At 42.4% G+C, this 24349-nt stretch overlaps 1 protein-coding gene across 1 annotated transcript in view; it reads left to right on the top strand.

Annotated features, from left to right (window-relative positions):
• Positions 1-20750, top strand: part of TMBIM6 (transmembrane BAX inhibitor motif containing 6) — a 381522-nt gene extending 360772 nt beyond the window's left edge. Inside the window, exon 10 of the mRNA XM_044083808.1 lies at positions 16313-20750. Coding sequence (XP_043939743.1) covers positions 16313-16336 — 24 coding nt within the window. The 3' untranslated portion in view covers positions 16337-20750. The remainder of the gene's footprint in view (positions 1-16312) is intronic.
• Positions 20751-24349: the final 3599 nt, after the last annotated feature.

Raw genomic sequence — 24349 nt, 5'->3', positions numbered from 1 at the left:
GTGTTTGACAAATGTTTGTTTATACTGTTTCTGATGACTTTCAGTATTTCTCTCAGAACTGCAGGTTGTATATGTGCTGTTGGACACTACAGACCTGTCTTTACTGTAGCTTCTCTGTTTCATTTTCATATATCAGTAAAATGTTGAACTTTTTTTTCCAATGTTCATACATTATTTACTATATGTATGTCTCTGTGTTTAACATTGGATGCCAGTTTTACCACAAATCCTCAAATTGTTGTTAGAATATACTGTGGAGACATTGCTGCTCTTGACAAGAAAATACAGCTTAAATTGCTATTAAATATTTTATTGCAGTTTAACATGGTTAAATATTATTTTATTGCAGTTTAACATGGTTAAAGTATGTGGAGCTAGTATTTAACACTGGTTTGGCACATTGCTTGCTTTGGTGTTTGGACATTTGTGTACTGGAAATTCTTTAACTTTTGCCAGTTGTAAAAGAATTTTGAACACATTTCACTGATGTTTTTCGTGTTTCACTGTTGCAGTCGTTACATTTGGGTTATATGCCTGCAGGTAGCCCTCAGCCGGCCTGAATATCAAAGTCTTGGATTCCTGTGTCAGATGCTCTCTCTTCTTCCATCACGTCAGGTTGTCAGGGATATAAAACATGCAGTCGACGCCATCACATCAGTCTTTCTTATCATGTGGTGCCCGAAGCAGTTCGCAAGTGCCGGTTGGCTGACTCCTGAAATTTGCGTTTTCGAGTTTCAGAACCGAAGTCTTCAATAAAGCTAAGTACTTCGTTGGGGATCCTTTTTCTTGCTCTTAACCAATGTCAGTAAAAGTTAACAATTGTATTACCTGTGGAAAGCAAATACCTCAAAGATTTTCATTCGTACTGCATTCCTTGCTTAGGCCCAGACCACAATGTCCCTTGCTGTTGGTTTTGTGCCTTATTCACCCCCTGGACTATTAGTAGTCTGTTTCTTTTTGCAGCAAATTATTTTGGTACTCTGTTTAACTATCCAGAAATGGCTTCAGTAAGCCATCCGGCTACCGACATTCTGAAAAAACGTAAAGATAGACCACATAGGTCCAAAGCTGCCGCCAATGCTTCCATTAAGCTAGTCACCAGTTCACAGGTACTCAGTGAGGTTCTTTCGCAGCCCCTGATACCTGCTACTTCATATTCGCAGGCCTCTACTGAGACCCATTCGGAGTCAGGTATGCTGCGAGATGCTTCAACTATGGAACCTGCGGATGTCTCCACGTTGGGTGGGTCCAGAGCTGCTGTGCAGGCACCAGCTTCTGTGGGAGTATTCAGGCCTATTGACTTGCATTTCAATCCGATGCCATCTTCTTAAAGGCCTAAAACTCGACCCACGCCTAGAAAACAGACATCCAAACCGCATGTTCAAGCCCATATACCTAAAAAACAAATAAGAATGGCTGAAGACCTTATTACTTTAATTAGGGGAAGCCAGCCTTCACCCTCTGAGACCTAGAACTGATTTTCCTTCTGATTCTTCTGATTAGGATTCTGAAATTTGTTTCTTCTGATTTACCAGGATTTGCCCTTATCTACCTATAAGGATTCTGATGCAGAGAATTCCATTCCCTTTGCTTCCCCTCCAGAAGATTTTTCGTTTGGTGAAACCTTGCACACTCTTAGAGCATTTCTGTTGGGAAAGCCAGGATTACTGTGACTCCAAAAAGAGGCTTGGGGAATTCTTACTCCTCCCTCAACACAGACCTTTATCTATCCCTCCTGTCCTGGACGGTGTAAATGATACCTTCTTGGAATCTAGCCTGGCCCCAGACACTTTATCTCCAGCTCCCAGGAAGCCTGACATGTATTAGAGTACCTGACTCTCAAGTTCCTCTTAAAGAATCCTCCTGCGGACCCAGAGATCATTTCCCAAGGGCCTAAAGGCATTAAGGCTACTACTGCCAAAAACCCTACCCCCTCTGATAGAGATTACAGGGCCTTGGACAGATGGGGTAAGAAGGTATACACTTCTGCTACTTTGGCCATTGAGGCCTTAAACTGCCAGTTTCATATGTTAAAGTATCAGCAGCATATTATGGGACTACTTAAACAGAAAATGATGTTGATTCCTGAGTGTGCTGAAAATAAAGAATTACGGGATTTAATGTGTTCTGCTGAACAAGTTGGTAAACATACTTTGCAGTGTGGTTTTGACTCTTCAGAAGCATCGTGCAGGGCTGCTGTCACTGGGTCTGTACTTAGAAGGCATGCTTGGCTTAAGGAGCAAAATTTGCCAGATCATGTTAAAGCTAAATTATTGGATGCTCCCTTAAACTAAGACCGCCTGTTTGGCAACCAAGCAGAAATCCTTAAAAAGACGGAGGAAAAAGCTAAATCTAAGCAAACTGTTAAAGATTTCCTGCAAGTACAGCCTACTAGATTTAGCAGGCATTGGCCTTCTAAGAATTGGTCCTTTCCCGTCTCTTCCAGGCCTTCTCAGTCCAAACCCAGGAACAGCAGACCACCTAGGCTACAGTCTCAAGGTACTCACAGGCCTAAGCAGTGGGGGGGGGGGGGCTCCCACTTCCAAAGCTGGAAGTAGTAAGACACCCCCCCCCCCCCCATGGAAAAATGTCACAATGACTTAACCTCAAACCTTCCAAGCCCTGCTCAACTGCCTGCTCCCTTAGGGGGAAAGATCGCCCTGCATGCAAAAAACTGGGAACTCATTACCCAGGACAAATTGGTTTTAAATAGTTTTACAAGGATACAGATTCCACACCTTACCAACCCCAGGCCAGACCTACCCCCCAAATCAATGGGCAGAGGCTCAACAACAGGTTATGTCCCTTCTAAGTATCAGGGCTATTCAACCTGTCCCAGCAGGAGAAAGGGGACAAGGTTTGTACTCTACTTTTCCTGGTACCCAAAAAAGACAGCTCCTGGCATCCTATCCTGGACCTCTCTATTCTAACCACCTTTTTGGTAATCCCAAAATTCAGAATGCTAACACTTCCAACAACTGCTTCCTTTGCTGGGCAAAGATGCCTGGTTGGCAACCTTGGACTTAAAGGAAGTTTACCTGCACATTCCAATAAGGGAGTCTTTCAAGAAATACCTGCACTTCAAATCAGGCTCCATGCACTGTCAGTTCTCTGCACTTCCCTTTGGCTTCTCTACTGCACCCGGGGTATTCACAAAGTGTCTAGCTCCAGTCATTGCATTTTGCAGGCAAAGAAATATTCAAATATACCCATACCTGGATGATTGTCTAATTTAGGCAGAAAGCCAGGGCATGCTACTAAAATCTCTGGCATTTGTAAAGAAACTTCCAACCTCACTGGGGTACACCATAAACGAAAATAAATCTCATCTAATACCCTGCCAACAAATTGTATTCTTGGGAGCAAGCTTGAACACAACTTTCCAGATGGCTTACCTCACGCCAGAGAAACAAGTTTGACAGCCTACTTCAAACTACTGGCCACAAAGAACCAGCTATTTGCAAGGAAAACCCTGCAAGCCCTGGGGGTTCATGGCCTCTTGCATTCTACTTATTCCATATGCAAGACTGCATATGAGGAAACTACAGTGGTATCTAAAAAGCCTATGGTGTCAACATTCTCAGGACCTGGAGTCAGTGATTCCTATCATTTCTTGCTTGAAAACAGAATTCCTTTGGTGGGCAGCAGCCTGCTACCACAACAAGGGGCTCCCATTCACTCTGTCCCCTGCAGCCCAAACCCTAACAAACACATCAGACTATGCATGGGGGGCTCAGTTGGCAGGGCAGTGCATTCAGAGCAAATGGAACCAGAGTCGGATGCACCTGCATGTCAATCGGAAAGAAATGGTAGCTGTACAGAATTCTGACTGCCTTCAAGGACCACATTCTTCCAGGACAGTTATTGGTAAAGGCAAATACCACCACTGTGTTATGTGGAACATAAACAAGTGGGGGGAACCCACACTTAACCTCTGTGCAGACTATCCATGGCTCTGTGGAACACAGCCTTGAGCTACCATATGCACCGGCGAGCTAAATTCCTGCCAGGCAAGCTAAATCTGGAGCATTTCTCCCCGGGCCTCCGCTGAAAACAGGCTCTGTGGAACCTAGACGGACTTTCCCGGTCAACAAATGATAAATAAAAAAATAAAATAAATCACTGGCAGACCACCTAAGCAGAAATCTCATGGACCCACATGAGTGGAAACTGGACGCAAAGATATAGTCAACCTTTTGAGAAACAAATGGGGGAATCCAGAGATGGACCTGTTTGCCTCCCGTCAGAACTACCAGTTGGACAAATTCTGCACAAGGACTTCCCACAGTCAAGCTTGGAAAGTGGATGCCCTGATGTTCATCGTGTTTCACTGTTAGTCATTACACTTGGGTTATCCTGCTGGCTGGCTGCCAGCAGACTGCCTGAATCCTGGTCCGGCGTCTGTTGCTGGCACCTCTTCCCTGACGTCAGTGCACCAGGGGTATAAAAGATGCAGCCGACACCATTTTCTTCAATCTTTCTTGCCGCGCGGTGCCCGAAGCAAAAGCAGTTCACAAGTGCCGGTTGGCCGACTCCTGAGATTTTCAAAACCGAATTTCAGATCTGAAGTCTTCATTAAAGCTAAGTACCCCTTTGGGGAAGCTTTTTTCTTGCTCCAGACTGATGTCAGAAAAAGTTAACAATTGTATTTCTTGTGGGAAGCAAATACCTCATAAGGATTTTCATTCTTACTGTATTTCTTGCCTAGGCCTTGATCACGATGTTGCTAGCTGTCGGTTTTGTGCTAGATTTAACCAATGCACTGTTAAGCTTCGGTAAGACGTTGTCCGGTTTGACTCTCGGAGCGTCTTCTGTGTGGAGACATGCGTGAATGGGCGTCCCTTCGTTGAAGGTTGTGCGTCAGGTCTGGCAACTCTGTACATAAAAAATCGACTGCCAATCATTACCAGACCGGAGTTCCGCAGTGGCGACCCCTAACCGGGAAAAGCCGAAAGTCACAACAACAACAATAACTATTAAGCGTCTGTACGATTTTGCCTTTCATTACTTTGGCCGTAGATTTAATTATATAATGCCGTCGGAACAGCCGACAAGGAAAAGGACAGGCATCCGAGGTCCAAAACAGACGACGAGGCCTCCACTAGGCCAGTTGCCGGTTCTCAGTGAGGCGCTTTCTCAGCCCCTGACGCCCGCTACTTCAGAGCCACAGGCCGCTTCCGACTCCCACGTGGAGACGACTAGGCCTCTAGATACTCAAGGTATTGGACACTCGGCAACTATTCCCTCAGATGGGTCTGGAGCTGCTGAGCAGGCATTGGCTTCTGAGGGTGTTTTCAGACCTACACAGTTGTATGTCAAGCCAGCCTCAGCTTCAAATGCAAAGACTAAAACAGCTCTAAAGACAAAGAAACAAGTACAGCATTCTCCTGGACAGACTTCCATGCCTAAGAAACAGATGCTTAAAATGGCGAAGACCTAATTACTTTGATCAGGGGTTCCCATCCCCCTCCTGATAAGAGGCCTAGGCAAGACAGAGCATGACTCTTCTGATCAGGTTTCCATTTTCCCTGACTCCACTTCTGAACAGTGATGCTCTCTTCCTCCCTATGAGGATTCTGATGCTGAAGAATCTGTTCCTTCAGCCTCTCCTCCTGAGGATTATTCTTTTAGGGAAACCTTGCATACCACGAGGGAGCATTTTCACTGGAAGAGCCAAGATTACTCAGAATCTAAGAAAAGGCTCAGACTTTCTTTTACTCAGCACAGACCTCTTGCTATTCCACTTGTTGTAGACATTGTAGATGATGTATTTTCAGAGTCCGGCCTGTCTCCTGACTCTTTATCCCCCTGCACCTTGTAAGCCAGACAGATACTACAGGGTTCCAGACCCTCAGAAATTTCTATATAAAAACCCTGCTGCTGACCCAGAAACTATTTCTTAGGGTCCCAAAGGGTTCAAGGCTTCCACTGCAAAAAACCCTGTCCCCTCTGATAGGGATTCTATGGCACTGGACAGATGGGGGAAAAAAGTTTACACTTCTGCTACCTTGGCTGTAAGGGCTGTAAGTTTCATATGCTTAAATATCAGCAATACTTAATGTCAGTGCTAAAACAGAAAATGTTGACAAATTCTGAATGTTCTGATAACAAGGAAATGCAGGATTTATTGCATGCAGCTGAACAAGTGGGAAAGCATACTTTGCAATGTGGTTTTGATTCACTGGAGGCCTCTTGCAGGGCCGCTGTTACGGGTTCTGTCATTAGAAGGCATGCTTTGTTAAAGGAACGGAATCTGCCTGATCATGTTAAAACAAAATTATTGGATGCTCCATTACAGCATGATACTTTGTTTGGTGTTAAGGCAGAAGAGGTGTTGAAGAAAATGGAGGATAAAGCGAAATCTATGCAGACAGTTAAGGATTTCCTACAGGTACAGCCACCCAGATTTAGCAGGAACTGGCCTTCTAAGAATTGGTCCTTTCCAGTGTCAGACAAGGCCACAGAGAGGCAAATACAGATGCCCTAGAGGCAGATCCCAGCCCCAAGGCTCATACAGGCCTAAATAATGGGGTGCTTCTACCTCCAAAAACGGAGAAGACAAATCACAGCCATACAGGAAACAGTCCCAATGACTTTCCTCTGCCAAGGCCAAGCACTTATCTTTTGGCAGCACCCTTAGGGGGTAAGCTAGCACTTTTTTCACAAAATTGGCACATGATCACCTAGGACAAATGGGTCTTGAATATAGTGTCTGAGGGCTACAGCTTCCACTTTCACACCCTTCCAAAGATGAAAGGTATGCCAGACCTGCCACACAATCAATGGGCAGAGGCACAAAAGCAAGTTTCATCCCTCATGGACAATGAGGGCTATTCAGTGAGTGCCACAGCAAGAGCAGGGACAAGAATTTTACTCGAGACTTTTCTTGGTACCCAGAAAAGACAAAGCCTGGAGACCAATACTGGATCTGTCTATTCTAAACACTTTTCTGGACGTTCCAAAATTCAAAATGTTGACTCTGCAGCAGCTTCTGCCCATGCTGTGCAAGAAGGCTTGGCTTGTAACTTTGGACCTCAGAGGCATACCTGCATGTCCCAATCAGAAAATCTTGCAGAAGATACCTCAGATTCATAGCTGGCTCAGTGCAGTACCAATTCTCTGCACTGCCCTTTGGCTTATCTACTGCGCCCAGCGTCTTCACAAAATGCCTGGCACCAGTAATTGCATTTTGCAGACAGAGGAATACAAATATATCCTTACTTGGACGACTGCCTTATTCAAGCAGAGAACAAGGACATTCTACTGAAGCATCTGGCATTTGTAAAAAGATTACTAATTTGCCTATGGTACACAGTGAACAAAAAGAAATCAAAACTGGTACTCTCTCAAGAGATATTTCTGGGTGCAAGCTTAAATACAACTTCCCAGATGTCTCGTCTCAAGCCAGACAAACAAAAGCAACTGACTTCTTACTTCGAAGTTATGGCAACAAAGACCCAGTTATCTGCAAGAAAAATTCTGCAGGCTTTGGGCTTCATGGCATCCTGTAGTCTACTAATTCCATATGCAAGACTGCATATGAGGAAACTACAGTGGTATCTAAAAAGTGTTTGGACTCAACATTGTCACAGCCTGGAAACATTAATTACCCTCATTCCCTGCCTGCAACAGGAGTTTTGATGGTGGGCACAGGCCTGTCACCACAAGGGACAGCCATTCACTTTACCCACAGCCAGGCAGACACTAAAAACAGATGCATCAGATTATGCCTGGGGGGCCCACATGGCAGGAAAATGTATTCAGGGCACATGGCCCTCAAACCAAATGCATCTTCATATCAATCAAAAAGAGTTGCTAGCTGTGCAGAATGCCCTGACAGCCTTCAAGGATCTACTTCATCCAGGACAACTGCTGATAAAGACAGACGATACTACAGTCATGTGGTACATAAACAAGCAAGGAGGCACACATTCCTACCCCCTCTGCAGACAAGCCATGACTTTGTGGAACACAGCATTGACTTATCAAGTACACCTGCAAGCACAATTCCTGCCAGGAAAGACAAATACTCTGGTAGACGAACTAAGCAAAAACCTCATGGATCCTCACGAGTGGAAACAAGATCCACAAATCTTCAGCATGATAGCAAGGAAATGGGGATGCCCAGACATAGATCTATTTGCCTCCCTGCACAACTGTCAGTTACAGAGATTCTGCACAAGAACTTATCACAAACAAGCATGGAAAGTGGATGCCCTGTCATTCAGCTGGAAAACCCTTACAGTATGCCTTTCCTCCACTGCCACTCCTCCCCAAGGTACTACTAAAGGTCAGACAAGAGAAGCCAAAAATGATATTGATTGCCCCAGACATGGCCACACCAGCACTGGTACCCAATCCTAAAGAGCTGGTCTCAAGGCCCAGCCTGGACATTACCTCAAATTCCTCATCTGCTGACCCAACAAAACAATCCGATCCTGCACAGCCAACTCAGAACCCTAAATCTGGCTGCATGGCTGATAATGTAACCATTCAGAACACACCTCTCTATAAAGCAGTTATGAATGTTATTTTGGAGGCCAGGAGGCCCAGCACCAGAAAATCTTGTACAGAAAAATGTAAGATTCTGTGCTTGGAACCAGGCACAAGGAATGGACACGCTTGTACCAAATATTCCTCAGATTTTGCAATACCTAACCGAGATGCTGGACAAAGGCCTATCTTTCTCATCAATTAAGATCCATGCCTCTGCCATTTCAGCTCATTACAATACGGATCCACCTATTTTTTCACATCCACTGCTAAGGCAGTACCTCAGAGGGGCCATAAACAACTACAGGGAGAGCTCCAACACCTTCATGGGACCTCAATTTTGTCTTGGAAAAGCTCACACTGCCTCCTTTTGAGCCAGCCAATACAGCCGAGATAAAATACTTATGGAAAACAGCTGTACTCCTAGCAATAACCTCAGCAAGAAGAGTCTGAGTTATAGGCACTAATGGCTGTGGGACCTTTTATTATTTTCCATCCAGACAGGGTTTCTCTAAGGACAAACCCAACATTTATGCCTAAGGTAGTGTCCAGTGTGGCTCTTAACCAAACCATTAATTTGCCTACCTTTTATCCAAACCCACAGAATAAGGGGGAGAGACTTTTGCATTCTTTGGACATACACAGACTGCTACGTTTCTACTTGGACAAAACTAAAGCTTTCAGAAAGATTGAGCAACTCTTAGTGGCATATGCTGCAGGATCGCAAGGAAAAGCTATTTCAAAGCAGACTATTTCAAAATGGATAGGCCACTGCATTTGTTTCTGCTATTCACAACATGGCAAATCAGTGCCTAAGGGTATTAGGCCACATTCAACCTGAGCAGCAGCCACTTCAGCAGCCTTCCTCAGAGGAGTACCAACCAAGGACATTTTGGAGGCTGCAACTTTGACTTCAGTGCACACTTTTACAAAGCACTACCACTTACCTCTTTACTCTTAAATCCAGAGCAGGCTTTGCCACTGCAGTTCTGCAGGGCCTCATACCACTCCTAATTCTATATAGGCCCAGCCACCCAACCTCAGCTTTGGGATTCAACCCAAGTGTAATGACTGCAACAGTGAAACACGATGAACATAGTACAGTTGTGTACCTACCAAAAATGTAGATGTTAGAGTGTATTCACTGTTGCAGTCCAGGTTACCCTCCCTCCATCCCCCTTTCATTACTGGGACGTATCTGTACTTCTCTATTCTATACAACCTATGTGGTGTATTTGCTTAGATGAAGGTAATGTTCGTTAGTGCATGCTTTTTTATGAGCAGAATTTTTAGCCTACCTTTTTGGGGGCACCTGACATCTGGGGCAAAAAAACTGAAGAAAATGGTGTCTGCTACATCTTTTATACCCCTGGCGCACTGAGGTCAGGGAAGAGGCGACAGCAACAGACGCTGGACCAGGACTTTGGAATTCAGGCCGACTGCGGGTAGCCTGCCAGCAGGATAACCCAAGTGTAATGACTGCAACAGTGAATACAGTCTAACATCTACATTTATGGTAGGTACACAGCTGTACCTCCCTTCACCTGGGAAAGCCTCTCAGTTTATGCCTTTCCCCTCTGCCTCTCCTCTCGAAAGTTCTGCTAAAGATCAAATAGGACAAACCAAGGACAATCCTGATTGCACCAGACTGGCCACGCCAACACTGGTACCCCCTCTTGCGCAGTATGTCACTGCTGGAACCATGCACCTGCCTCAGACCCCTTACCTGCTGTCCCAGCAGGAGGGCCAGATTCTGCACCCTCAACTTCGAACCCTGAACCTTGCAGCCTGGCTAATTCCTTGAGCTCTCCAATAACATCCCTCAGTAAGCAGGTGCTAGATGTCATTATGGAGGCAAGGAGGCCTAGTACTAGAAAATCCTTTGCTGAAAAGTGGAAAAGATACTGTTCCTAGAGCCAGATTCTGGGGATGGTCACAACAGTGCCCAACCTACCGCATATTCTTCAATGCTTAACATTGATGCTGCACAAGGGCCTTTCCTTGTCAATTAAAATTCATGCCTCTGCCGTTTCAGCTCATAATACTGAACCCACCCCTCTTCTCTCACCACCTGCTTAAGCAATTCCTCAGAGAGGCCAAAAATTTAAGACCACCCTGGAGAGCCCCTACTCCAGCTTGGGACCTTAACTTTGTATTAGAAAAGCTCACTCTACCTCCTTTTGAGCCAGCTGCAACTGCAGAGTTGAAATTCCTTTCTTGGAAAACAGCCTTCCTTCTAGTCATCACTTCAGCAAGAAGAGTGAATTACAGGCCCTCATGGCAGTGGAGCCATTCATCATCTTCCATGCAGACACGGTGTCCTTCAGGACCAATCCTTCCTTTATGTCCAAGGTGGTTTCTAGTGTGGCCCTTAATCAGTCCATTCATTTGCCTACTTTTTTCCCCCAAGTCCACAAAACAAAGTAGGATGAATGCTGCACTCTTTGGACGTGCACAGGCAACTTAGATTTTATTTGGACAGGACTAAGCCTCTCAAAGTCTGAACGGCTGCTAGTTGGCTGTGCTGCAGGGGCAGAGGGGAAGGGCATTTCAAAGCAAACCATTTCTTAGTGGATAGCCCATTGCATTTTTTTCTGCTGTAAGCACGGTGGAAAACCTACCCCACAGGGGATAAGATCACAATCCACCAGGGCTCCATCTACCTCTACAGCCTTTCTCGGAGATGTCCCTACCAGGGACATCCTAGAAGCTGCTACCTGGAGCTCTGTGCATACAGTCAAGCATTACCACATGCCTATTTTTTCTAAATCCAGAGCTGGTTTTGCCACTGCAGTTTTGCAGGGCTTAATAGTTGGTCCTAATGCTCTCTAACTTCCTCCTCCCTTCCTTAGCTTTGGGAATCGACCCAAATGTAATGACTGCAGCAGTGAAAGACTAAGAACATAGTACATTTACCATAAATATAGATATTAGAGTGTATTCAGTGTTGCAGTCCTGGTTATCCTCCCTCCAGCCCCCTGACTTCTCTTGGCTATACTTTTCTTCTTGTTTAGTGTATTTCAGCTTTCTGATGCAGTTGCTTTTTGTTGGAGGTGTAACCTAACATACAATTGCTTTCCATTATGGAGGCACCTGACTTCTGGGGCAGGAAAATCTGTTGTAGTGTCGGCTGCATGTTTTATACCCCTGACGTCATGGAAGAAGAGCATCCGACGCAGGAATCCAAGACTTTGATATTCACACCGGCTGAGGGCTACTTGCAGGCAGATAACCCAAATGTAATGACTGCAACAGTTAATACACTTGAACGTCTACATTTATGGCAAGTGTACACAACTGTACTTTTTGTTGTAATGATGGCACAGTTTGGCAGAGTTTAGTTGTGTCTTAAGTGCTTATTGTGATACATTATTCAGTAATGTTTTAACACTGGCTGGATGGATCCTAACTGTGCCCCGCCCCTAAGATGGATCCTAACTGTGCCCCTCCCCCATTCAAATCCGGTTGCACCTAATAAGAGAAAACAAAAGTAAAAATATGCCTCTGTCTATGGTTAGTGTTTCAATTGGTCACAGCTCAACCTGCAGACCACTTACCTTTTAACCCATCTCTCTCTAGTGTAGCTCAGACAGCCACTGTGGAATGGGGGTTAGATGCTTCCACCGGAACTGTTCCAGTACTTGGCACAAGTATGGGAGAAACAAACCCTTCAGGTGCAGGAACAATCTGGGTTAAGAGACCCCTTGGCAGACATAATAGTGTATCCCCAGATATTTTATCTAGTAGTGAAGTTCCCAAGAAAAAGAAACGGAAGCTTCATCGTACAGCTAATCGCATTGTAGTTTACAAGGCTGATATGGTTTCCTTGGCTAAGAGTGTTGTGTAGATAGCTAATTCTGGTGGTTGTGTTCCCATCCATGGTTCTAGTGCTAGTTTGGCTAGAGACCTTTCTGTTTCAGAGAGTGATGAGGAATCTTGAGGACAATGTTTATTTTTTTTAATTGACAGTCCAGTCACTCGTGATTCTTTGGAAGGTGAACCTGAAGTCCAAACAATTGTCCACTTTTCCTCAAATGATTGCTGGATTTAGTGATGTTTTTGCTTGGGAACAGTTGGAAACTACCCAAGAGCTAGACAAACGTATGACCTTATACAGGACGAGATGCAAAGTTCTCTGCCCACCCCCACTTATTGGCCTTGGAAGATGTTCATAAAGCTGCCTGCAGGACACCAGTATCTGTTCTAGCAGTCCCTAAAAAAAGGCTGAGGGTCTCTTTCTGATGCATGTCTTCTCATTTGACTGACTCTGCTGAGGTCTCCCCAGCTGCCTGCTCAAGTAAGTCCTTGTTTTCATTCTAATAAATCCCTCCTCTTTGATAGAGGGACAATGGTTAGATATTTGGGACAAAAGGATTTATGTTTCTAGTAATCTAGCCTTTGGAATGTTAAATTATCGAGGCTGTGCGTGGAAATTTATTTTACAGTGTACATCCAGGTTGGATCATTTTGTTGCATCTTTAATTGCTGATTGTTTTTTTTTTGTTTTTGTTTTTTTAGGAATGAAGTTGTTTTTAACTTGACTCAAGTTTTGAAATATGTTTTAAGATGCTTGAATGTGCAGATATAGTCTCGAGAAATGTTGCTGCTTCTGTTGTTTTAAGATGGTGTGGTTATGTAATCAGAACTTTTCTGATTTTTAAACTGTTATTTTTGAATGCACCTTTAAGTTTTAATATGTGTAGGATAAGGCAAATTAATGCATACAGTATCTAAAATGTTTCAGTACAAGGTGCCTTCCTTCAGAACAAACAAAAATCCCATCCAAACAAAAGTCAAGGATCCAGAAGTAAATAGCAGGAAGATAATTCTTATAAATCAAACGAGAGGTTCCTTTCTGAAAAAGAATCAATGTCCAGTGAAGGAATGACTTTGGTTAGAGCACCCCAACCACCCTTCCTATCCATTCTTCTCTTCCTTCTTTTCCTGACTGGCTCTCAACCCTCTAGCCAAGCTACAAATATTCTCAGACAATTGGATTCTGAGAATAATTTGGAGAAGATGCATTTGGCAGTGTACAGAAAATTCTTCCCCTTTTAGAGGAATTTACCAACACCCACCAGACCAAACAGCCGTTTCCTGCAGTGCTCCGTCACTTGGTAGAAGCAGATGTCGTAGAACCAGTGCCTGCAATACATGGAGGCAAATAATTTTACTCTAGAATTGTTTTGGTACTCCAAAAGGAGCACTCCTAGACATCTGTCCTAGATTTGTCCTTTCTAAACGCCTCTAAATGTTTTGAAATTCAGAATGCTCACCTTAGCCTGTCCTAGCTTTGCTTCCAGAACATTGTTTGATGGTGACGAAGTATGCTTATATTCCTTTTACTCCAAATTTCATGAAATTTTTGAGATTTGCTGTGTCTGGCTTACAATATAATTTTTCTACATTAACCTTTGGGCTAGCTTTTGCACCTTGAGTGTTTATGAAGTGTCTAGCCCTAGTGGTTGCCTATTGCCGAACCCTAGGCATCCACATTTTTCCTCATTCAGATGACTTGCTGACTGCTGCAGATTCTGTATCCAGATGCTTTGAGTCCTTAGACAAGGTCACATCTCTCCTTTCATACTTTGGCTTCAGATTGAACCTTCAAAGGACTTTCTCACATCCTTTTAATGGATTATTTTCCTGGAGTGTTGGATAGACACAGTAAAAGGGATGGCCTTCCTGCTAGAAGGCAAAGTTCTGAATTATTAGGGCATTTTCTTGCTTTTCTGTTTTGTAAAAGTGGCCTCCGTAAGAGTTCCTCAAAATTCTATCACTGGCCAGACTATACATGAGAAAAATTCAGTTGTACTTGATGAATTGTTGGACTCGACACCTTCATCCCTTGGACTTCCAGGTACTGTACTAGGATTTGTGAAACGGGAACTGCAGTAGTGAAGGGATCAACTTTCTCTGAATCCAGGACTTCCTTTCTCTCCAGACCCAAGTAAGTCTGTTCAGACAGACTTTTCAGATTTTGCGTGGGAAATTGTCCATAGGAGTTCAAGTGCAAGGCTTTTGGGGTCCTCTGGGTACACCAAAGTGCACAAGTGTAAAAGATGGCAGCAGTGATTCGTGCTTTAAAAGTTCTTCACTTATGAACTGTAGATCTTCTTGTGGTTACAGGCAGTACTACCATGTTGTGGTACCTGAACAAGCAAGGGGTGCAACAGTGATGGCCTGAGAGCTGACTGTGTACAGCATTCTTAACTCTTTGAACCACTACTGTTCTAAGCAAGTAGGATTAGTGCAGCTGTACTTTCCAGAACAGAGGTGAACTTGCAGCATTCGTATTCGTGAGATACAACTGCCTTAAATGCAGCATCACAGGTTCTGATGTGAGCCTTCAGTATTTTCCTCCTACATGATCGTCAAATGATGCTTTTCTATAGACTCTTAAGTACCGAATTGTCAATGATTGTGTGTGACTCTTGAATCTTGTGTATATTTTTGACTGGAAGGGTTGAATGCAAGAAATGTGGACTTTGTACTTCAGAATTCTGATACTTGCATCTTTCCTGGTTTTGGGGCATGCATTTTGTACCATTAAAGTACATTAATTTGGATTTAACTAGTTTAGCATTCATACGTATTGACATGAATAACTTGGAGGTGGAGAAAGTTCATATAAGACACTTTGAGCCTGTTTAATTGGCTCCCTCACAGAGAAATGCAGGGAGCTGTGCTGAGTTTTTTTGTAGGTCATCACAAAGACTACTTTGGTGAAATATGTTAGGTGGACATTCTTCTCTTCAGTTTAAGAAGACCAGGACTGGCCTTGAATTTTTCCAGAAACTGTTTTTCTGTTCCTTTAATTTGCAGGTGGGACTGGCACCCTCTCAAACCCTTTTTCTTTATTAGCTACTTGTGGGGTTTTGTACCCCTTACAAATGGAATTAATTTTAACTACAGTTTGTCATAATCAGTTTTATTACTACTAATTGTTGTTGCAGCAGCAGTTTGAGTTGGTCATTTATTTTAGTGGTGCTCTTGGCAGATAGCTGTGTTAGCTTCTGACTGTTAATCATTCACAGAGAAACTTTAAGTAGGCTGAATACATTATTTGGAGTAATTTTAACTGAAGTAACCCACCATATGTTAATTTGGTAGCTTTTGTAGGGCACCGTTGTACTGGGCAGTATAGTCACGGAATCTCCACTTCACTTCTAAAAGTGTACCAACCTGACCTTGCACACTGCTGCTAGCCTTTTCGAGTTACTTTCTAGAATGTAACCTGCACTGACTCGGCATATTTTTTGTCTTAAAATCACTGTTGCACTAGAGATGAAGTATTCCTTTTTTTTATAGATGGCGAGTGATGTCAATGGAACAATGGGAAGTACACCATCTGTGTTCTTGTCAAGGGCAGTCCTGTAGTTTACGTTTTGTATACGTGATGGAACGCTCCTTTCTGTAGGGAATGTTTGGATATAATTTGTTGGAATACTTTAGAGGAGTGTACTGCATCTGAGCTACAGTGATTATGGATAAAAATCATGGTGTTGGTCTCATGGCAGCATAACAGGAATATAGTTACAAATCTTGTAAGAACTGGTTCTCCAAATTCAGTTAAATTATGAATTCTGTTCCTATGGTATAGATATGCCAAGGTATGCCAGGTAAAGGGTTGAAGATCCTGTGTGTATGTTGGGTAGTTTTCTAGGGCACATGTGATTCCAAAAGGCATGTCATCATTTCTGTTCAGTGCTTAATAGAGTTCACAGAAGACGCTCTGAACCTGTTTAATTGGCTTGTCAGATTGTTTGCTTTTTTAATGCAAAGAATCAGACCTGAGTAACACTATTCTTTCTTGCAGGACAAGAAGAAAGAGAAGAAGTAAAGGCATCTCTTCTGATTTACTACTGTGAATTGTTGCTTTTCTTTTGCACATCAAACAAGAACCTTTCATTAATAAAGAACATTTCCTGAATAAGGACAATGCGTCTATCACCTGAATGCTAATTGAGTTCCGCAGGACCTGTTTAACACTTTCTAATGGAGTTTGGCTTCTCTTTCAGAGTATTTAAGTGTTATGTGGGGAGGCAGCACTTGTCAGAATTGGTTGGAAAGTATGTAAGATGGATGGCATTATGATCCTTAAACTATACTCCCCGTGGCCCTTATGTCTGTAGTGGAATAGTCCCCCCCCCCCGTCCCCCAATGCGGCAGAAGATTCAAAGAAAGTAGTTCAATGGTTTGAGGTTTTTCCTTTCTCCAAGAATGAGGATGTGTTGTCTTTCTGTCAGTGCTTAACATAGTTGCCTTTTCTGCTGCACTTTCTTAGAAACAGTCATGGTTTGCAGCTGAAATATGTCCCATGCAACAACCCACGGCTGTTGCCTCTTCTGTAAAATAAGCAGCAAACACAGATTAGTGCCAGAAATTCGTGCTGATTTATCAGCAAGAACAACAATTTTTATCATTATCTTGTTCACCTGCTTTTGTCTCAAAAGCTGAACCTGTTCTCTTTTGTGTACTGTGGTAATCTTTCCAGGGTTTTCTTTTAGTTCACTTTGCTGAATTTGTAATAATGGTATAGTGATTTATACATATGGGTAGAATGTGCCAGGTTAGAGTTGCATCAATTTGCAGACATTTTGTTCTAGAGGGGCTCTTGGCTTAAATTTTTTTTTCCTGTTTGACAAGTCTTTGACACATTTCTGCACATTGCTGTTTAAGACCAGTAATGTATTACCGTTTGCTTTCAGGTTCTGTCACTGTAGGGACGAATTCTGTACTAGATTTGTGTTGGTGATGCACAGTTTCATTGTAGTTTCACTTTGATACTAGAGATGTCTGTCCGGAACGTACGGTCTAAAACAGTGCCGTAATGGGAATTAACATGTAACAGAAAATGGCACTGTAGTTTTGTTCAGTTCAACAATCTCCAGTGTGTTGCCATTCATTTTAGTAACTTGTCAGTATAATGCATCATGTTTGAATGAGTCATCAGTTTTTCATGTTGTACTACTTGCAGTTTTCATAGTTGAACTGTGTGCTTTCACTGAATGATCCCGTTGCGCAACTTCTTTCAAAGTCAGTTTTCAGCTGTTTGTAGGAATTGCAAATGTTTATGTCCTTGTTAGAGTTGAAAGTTTCTAGCAAGATGACTGAGATTTGCCCTCAAATGTCATATTTAACTGTATTTTAAAGTTGCCCAAAAGGTATTGTTTTCTTCGTGTGACGTTCTGCAGAGTACCAGTGTTCTGCAGACTGTTGTCTAAGTATACAGCATGCCAAGAACAAGGCTACTGTTCTGTCTTGTGTATTGTCAAGAATTGGGATACATTTAACATTTCAGATTTTATAGTCTATAACAGTAAAAAAAAAAGCTTTTTAAATGTAGTCAGTTAGTGTGCTATTCCCTACAAGTGGAAACGCAACAGCCAAATTTAGAATTAGAAATAGGTTATTGCCATTTTAAGTAAAAGATTTCCATCTGTGGGTGAGGTACCAAATCCCATCTTTGTTTTATGGGATTGTATTTCCATATGTGTTGGATGCTGCTTTTGTTCAGCGATATATCATAGTATCTTCTAGGAGAAGCCCTGACAGAGGGAGCTGAAAAGTTTGATATTTGGGTTGTTTGTGGGTACATCTCTGACACTTTGGGTCTTGATGAGGTATGTGGAAGAGGATTTGTTTACAGTGGAAAGTGGACTGTTCCAAAATTTTCAGTGCGATTTACAATTCCGTTTAGCTGCCATTATAAACAGTGCACTGTTTAACTATTGTATGCCAATATTTGATTTCAGAGTGCCCTATTTTCTTTGCTTGTAGTTTGTGCTATGGGAGTGTAAAGTGCTCTGCTGCTTAAGAGGGGCAGATTCTGGAATGTTTTGGCTGCATTATACAGGTGTTAAAGTACCTGTGGATGCAAGTTGTAATGTGTATTGATTGTCCTTAGTAAGACCTTGCTTTGGTGGCAGCACCTAACTGGACAGAATTGCCACCACAAATGGAGACTGGCCCCAGTTTTCCTTCCAGAATCAGAGTGTAAATCTATTAACATATTGTCATATCCAGTAGTAGTGCAGTCTTAATGTAGTGTGTTTCAGTAGCAGCTGTCATTTAGTCACCTCTTGTCCCATAGATAAGGGGAAAATAAACTTAACCTTTGGTGGTTTTCATAAGTCCTGTAAATTGTCATTGTTTTGAGAGATGATTTGGAGAACTGATGAGCAGTCTTTCTAGGATGAACTTAGCAAACTCTTTGGATTGAGCGTTATGTGCGGTTTCCTTGAATTCTTAGTGAGTGTAGAATGTCGTTTCAGAGTTGTGATTTTTTTTTTTGTACCATTAGAACTGTTTTCTTTTAAATTAAGGAAAGCTTATTTGGCTGTCTAGTAAGCTTTTGTTTCTAGTTCCCAAATAATTGTCTGTTTAGTAATGCACATTCACCCTCTTACATTCTGAAGAATTATGATTTCTTGATTGGTAATGTTAAGTGAAAATTGTATGTGCACTTTTATTAATAGCTGTGACACTTTGTCCTTGCAAAAGCTAACATATAGACTTTTAAGCTAACATATAGACTTAAAAGTAAGCAGGTGTCCAACATTGAGACTACAAGACAGAAGCTAGCAGCTAATAGGGGATGTCAGGTTTCTTTTATATAGTCTGAGCCAGTTAATGATTTTGTTTGAGTTCATATTTCAGACTGTAAATAGTCTGCTGCAACAAGATTTTCTGTTTTGACAGCTGTATGCTGATTGCTATTTGACAACATTTTTATTTAGTTCATTTTCTCATGCCTTACTGGTGTAAAATTAAAATGTGCAGTTATGTTGCAGTCCTGAAGTCATTGAATTTTGTCCTGAGAGGATGGAAGATTTGCTGCCGTTCTGACAGCTACTAGCTGTTTTGATAAAGGTCTATTTGGGGGGTCTCCCCATTTCCCCTAACGGAGTGTTATGACGTACAATAAAACATCATTGATGGGCTGATCATGAACACTTTCCTTCTGGCTTGAATTATGCATGTATTACTGTGCTACTAGAGAACCATGTATTAGTTTTAGGTAATGGTTGTCTTACTTACCCTGGTTACCTCAGGTCTGGTTGATTTAAAAGTATTGCATTATTTTTAGATGTCATTGTCATATTTACCTCAAGTTACCCCAAGATTTTAAGTTTAAAATTACTATTCATGCTCCGCAATTACACAGTCAAAACTAAACGCTTTTTTGTGTTGATTAATTACCACGTGGGAAAATGGTAATGCCAATAGTTCTCAATTATCTTTTAAGTTTTTGCTCTGTAACAATGACATTTTCCTACAAAATATGTGAACCTCGTGGCATGTCTTATCTCCTGCTCATATCCATATATTGCACTTCTCTTAAAAATATGCATGCCATTTGTATTTAATTTAACCCTTTGTCATTGAATTTGCTAAAGCAAATATGTTTTGTTACTTAAAAGTACTTCTGTAGTTTCTTTTGTGCACAGAGACTAAAACCAATTGCTTGTGGCTATAAAATGTTTCTAAGCTAAAAGTAATTGCTGTTGGATATGTTATACCATTTCTAAATAAGTACCCTTATTTGGTCTTCCAGTGCTGGCATACCTGCTTGTTCATGCTTGTCTGCTTCCAGCTAAGTCACCAATTGTATCTCTTATTGTGGTCAATTTAAATGAGCTTTTGTTTTTGCGCTGTTTTTGATGAAATGTCAAAAGTGCAGTAGAAACACTTTACTGATGTGGTCATTCAAATTATCTTTTTTCCTTGACTATTTAGTTAATTTTAACAGATGGCTAGGATTGTTCCACACTGTACGTCTAATACAGATTTTTTTGAGTAGCACAAAACTGTAAAATGTATATCAGACGTATTTGCCTCAAGGAGCTGTTGCTTTCTTAGGGCAGGTAGCCTAGTGGAGAAATCAGCTGAAGCTTCAATCTTCAGAATACCGTTTTGTCTTTGAAATGGCCGAGATCAAGTTTCCATTTGTTCATCCCTTTATAGTGTTCATTTATGTAGTATGTTGTGCATGGAAGCCAAACCTGCTCAGTACTTCTTTGAGTTTATTTTCTTTGAGTGCCAGTACAGTATAGTGCTGGAAACCTGTTAGACAAACAGAAAATACATTCAGATAGAATGTGTACAGTTTTTGAACTTAAAATTTTTATTCTTCAGATTGTGTATCTTGCATCTCTGTGATTGAGGGCTTTTATTTGAAAATTAAATTCAGCACAAGTAAAGTCTTAATTTGTGTAACAGAGTTAACTAAATAAATTCTAATTTGGATTGTGGAACCTTGTGCATTTGGTGCTTTTTTCCATCCCAGTATTTTGTCCACTTTGCATCTGTATTTTCAGTATATTTAGAAAATACCAGAGTCTAATTTTGAACAGTATTGTCTGCTATACTTTAGTTTTCAGTTTTTTTTTTTTTTTTTAAATAAGTCATTCTGCAATTAAGCATTAGTGTGTGCTCCCCCCTTTTTTTTTTGCCTTTTAACAACGAGTTTTAAAAAATGCAAATTCTCACTTCAGGTAGTCCTTATGAGGTGGTGAAAGCCTAGAACTATGGAAGTAGTCTTATTTAGGGTAGGTTTCTAGTTGGGGTAGGTTTCTAATACCTTACATGCATGGTGGTAGATTTTTTTAAGGATGTGTTCAGTTACATCCTGACAGTGAAATTGGAAATATAGATTTTTATGGATAGCTTTGAACTGTTTGTTTGCAACCTGACCTGTGTACAGTTCAGCTGCACCCTGTGGCCCTTTCATCAGAAGGGGATAGTTCTCCATTATATGCATTTGTTAGTATTATTTTGTTCAAGAAGCTTTTTTAGGGTACAGTTTTGTAAACTTTATCCCTTTACTGTACTCATAACTTTGCTTCCTTTAATGAAGTGGTAACTTTGTCATTCCAGAAGATGTCTTTTATCGTTATAAACTGTGTAACATACACCAAAATGTGCCTTTCATTTTCTTGTCCCCTGAAAAGCTGCCACTAGCCTAGTGGGACTAAACCCAGTCAACAAAAGATAGGTAAATACTGATCTGATGTCTGTTTCCATCCGATTCAACATGTGGGTTGTCTGATCCGGCCAGATCTGACCTCTGCACCTTATACCAGAGTATTGGATCAGAAAGCTGTGACTCCTTCCCTGCCTTTACCTCTGATCTTATTTACCACCTGTTTGACCAGATGTGCCCTCTGAGAGCTCCGTGCATTCACTACTGGTGAAAGCATTTTTTTGTCTAAAATCTTCAACTCCTCCCTTTTCCTCTAGTTTATTTAATGATGGGTCTAGACTAGTTTTAGGATTAGATCAGGTAGATTTTTTAGGACAAATGACCTTTTTTTCTAGATGTTCATCGTGTTACCCTGCTGCAGTCCTCACACTTGGGTTATCCTGCCGTCAGGCGGTCCTGCAGTCTGCCCGAATTCCAAAGTCTTGGTCCGGCGTCGGTTGCTGTCGCTTCTTCCCCGAAGTCAGTGCGCCATGGGGTATATCAGAGGCATCCAACACCATTTTCTTTAGTCTTTCTTGCCGCGCGGTGCCCGAAGCAGAAGCAGTTCGCAAGTGCCGGTCGGCCGACACCTGAGATTTTCTAATAGAGTTTCAGTCCAAAGTCTTCAAAGCTAAGTACCCCGTTGGGGAACCTTTTCTTGCCTCAGTCCGATGTCAGAAAAAGTTAACTATTACATTTCTTGTGGGAAGCAAATACCTCATAAGGACTTTCATTCTTTTTGTATACCTTGCCTAGGCCCAGACCACGATGTCACTGGTTGTCGGTTTTGTGCTAGGTTCAATAAGTGAACTATTAAGCGACTCTTTGATTTCGCACGACACTACTTCGGTAGGAAATTTAATTACACTATGCCGTCAGAGCAACCGACTACCGGCGTGCATAAAAAACGCAAAGATAAAGAAAGGCAGCCTAGATCCAAGCCAGACTCCGATCCCTCGGCTGGGCTGGTCGCCGGTTCTCCGGTTTTCAGTGAGGTGCCTACGCACCCCCTGGCTACCGCTGAATTGGATCCCTAGACCTCTTCGGATTCTCCAGCAGAGAGCTCTAGGCCGACACAGCCATTTTCTTTAGGCCCTACCGACGACATTGCAGTAGGAGAAGTCGGTGCTGTAGAAACACCTTCGGTTTCTGAAGGTGTCTTCAGACCGACTACTCTCACCATAAAATATTATGCTAAACTTAAGACTTCTGTAAAACCAAAAAAGACTACTCTTCAGTCTCCAGGTCAAGGCCCTATGCCTAAGAAACAGCTGCTTAAAATGGCTGAAGATTTAATTTCTTTGATCAGGGGTTCCCAACCCCCCCACCCCCCCCCGACAAAAGGCCTAGACAAGAGGATTATGCCTCCTCTGATCAGGTGTCTGTTTCCTCAGGCTCCTCTGAGGAACAGGATTACTCCTTTCCCCCTTATGAAGATTCTGATGCTGAAGACTCCATTCCCTCAGCTTCTCCCCCTGAAGATTATTCCTTTGGGTAAACCTTACATACCATGAGGGAACATTTCCACTGGGAAGGTCAGGACTACTCTGACTCAAAGAAAAGGCTCCAAGAGTTTCTTTTACTCTCCCTGCACAGACCCCTTGCTATCCCCCCAGTTTTAGACATTGTAGATGATGTTTTCTTAGAATCTAGTCTAAATCCAGATTCTCTGCCTCCTGCTCCAGCCAAACCAGATAGATACTATAGAGTGCCTGACCCACACAAATTCCTATACAAAAGCCCTGTTGCTGATCCAGAGACAATCTCCCAGGGTCCCAAGGGGGCTAAGGCTTCTATGGCTAGAAATCCTGTACCCTGTGAAAGGGACTCCAGAGCACTAGATAGGTGGGGGAAGAAGGTTTACACCTCTGCTACTCTAGCTATGAGAGCACTAAATTGTCAATTTCACATGCTTAAATACCAGCAATTCCTAATTTCTCAAATAAAACAAAAGATGGGCATGCACCCTCAACAGTCTGAATTCAAGGAAATGTAGGATCTGTTGCATGCAGCTGAACAGGTGGGCAAACATACTTTACAATGTGGTTTTGATGCCTTGGAAGCTTCCTCTAGAGCAGCTGTTACTGGGTCTGTTATACGTAGGCATGCTTGGTTAAAGGAACAGTCTCTGCGTAATCATGTTAAAGCAAAGTTACTAGATGCACCCTTACAGCAGGATGTCTTATTTGAGGTTAAAGCAGAGGAGGTTTTAAAGAAAATGGAGGATAAGGCAAAATCTATGCAGACAGTTAAAAGATTTCTTACAAGTACAGCCCCCACGATTCAGCAGAAATTGGCCAACAAAAAATTGGTCCTTTCCAGCTTCTGACAGACCACAGAGGGGTAGATACAGGCGCCCAAGGGGTAGAGGACAAGCATAAATCCCTTACAAACCTCGCCAATGGGGCACTGCAACACAGAAGGGAGGAGAAGACAGGCCACAAACTACAAGAAGGCAAACACAATGACTTGTACCTCAAACTGCCAAGCAAAACTCTCCTGGCAGCTCCCTTGGGAGGAAAATTAGCACTTTTTGCAGACAACTGGCACATCGTCACAAAGGACAAATGGGTCCTAGACATGATCTCACAAGGATACAGATTCCATTTCCACACCTTGCCAAGGATAAAAGGAATGCCAAACCTGCCACAAAATCAATGGGCAGAGGCACAAAAACAAATTACAGCTCTCATGGACATGAGAGCCAATCAACTGGTAACTACACAGGAGCAAGGCTCTTTCTAGTCCTCAGAAAGGACAATGCTTGGAGACCCATTCTGGACCTTTCAATTTTAAACACCTTCTTGCAAGTACCCAAATTCAAGATGCTAACACTACAGCAGCTTCTTCCCATGTTTGGCAAGAAAGCTTGGCTAGTAACGTTGGACC

The sequence above is a fragment of the Protopterus annectens genome, chromosome 9.part0, assembly GCF_019279795.1.
Source record: "Protopterus annectens isolate FY-2018-M chromosome 9.part0, PAN1.0, whole genome shotgun sequence".
Taxonomy (NCBI): Eukaryota; Metazoa; Chordata; order Ceratodontiformes; family Protopteridae; genus Protopterus; species Protopterus annectens.
The sequence above is the reverse complement of the archived record's forward strand: the minus strand, read 5'-3'. Positions and strand labels throughout refer to the sequence as shown.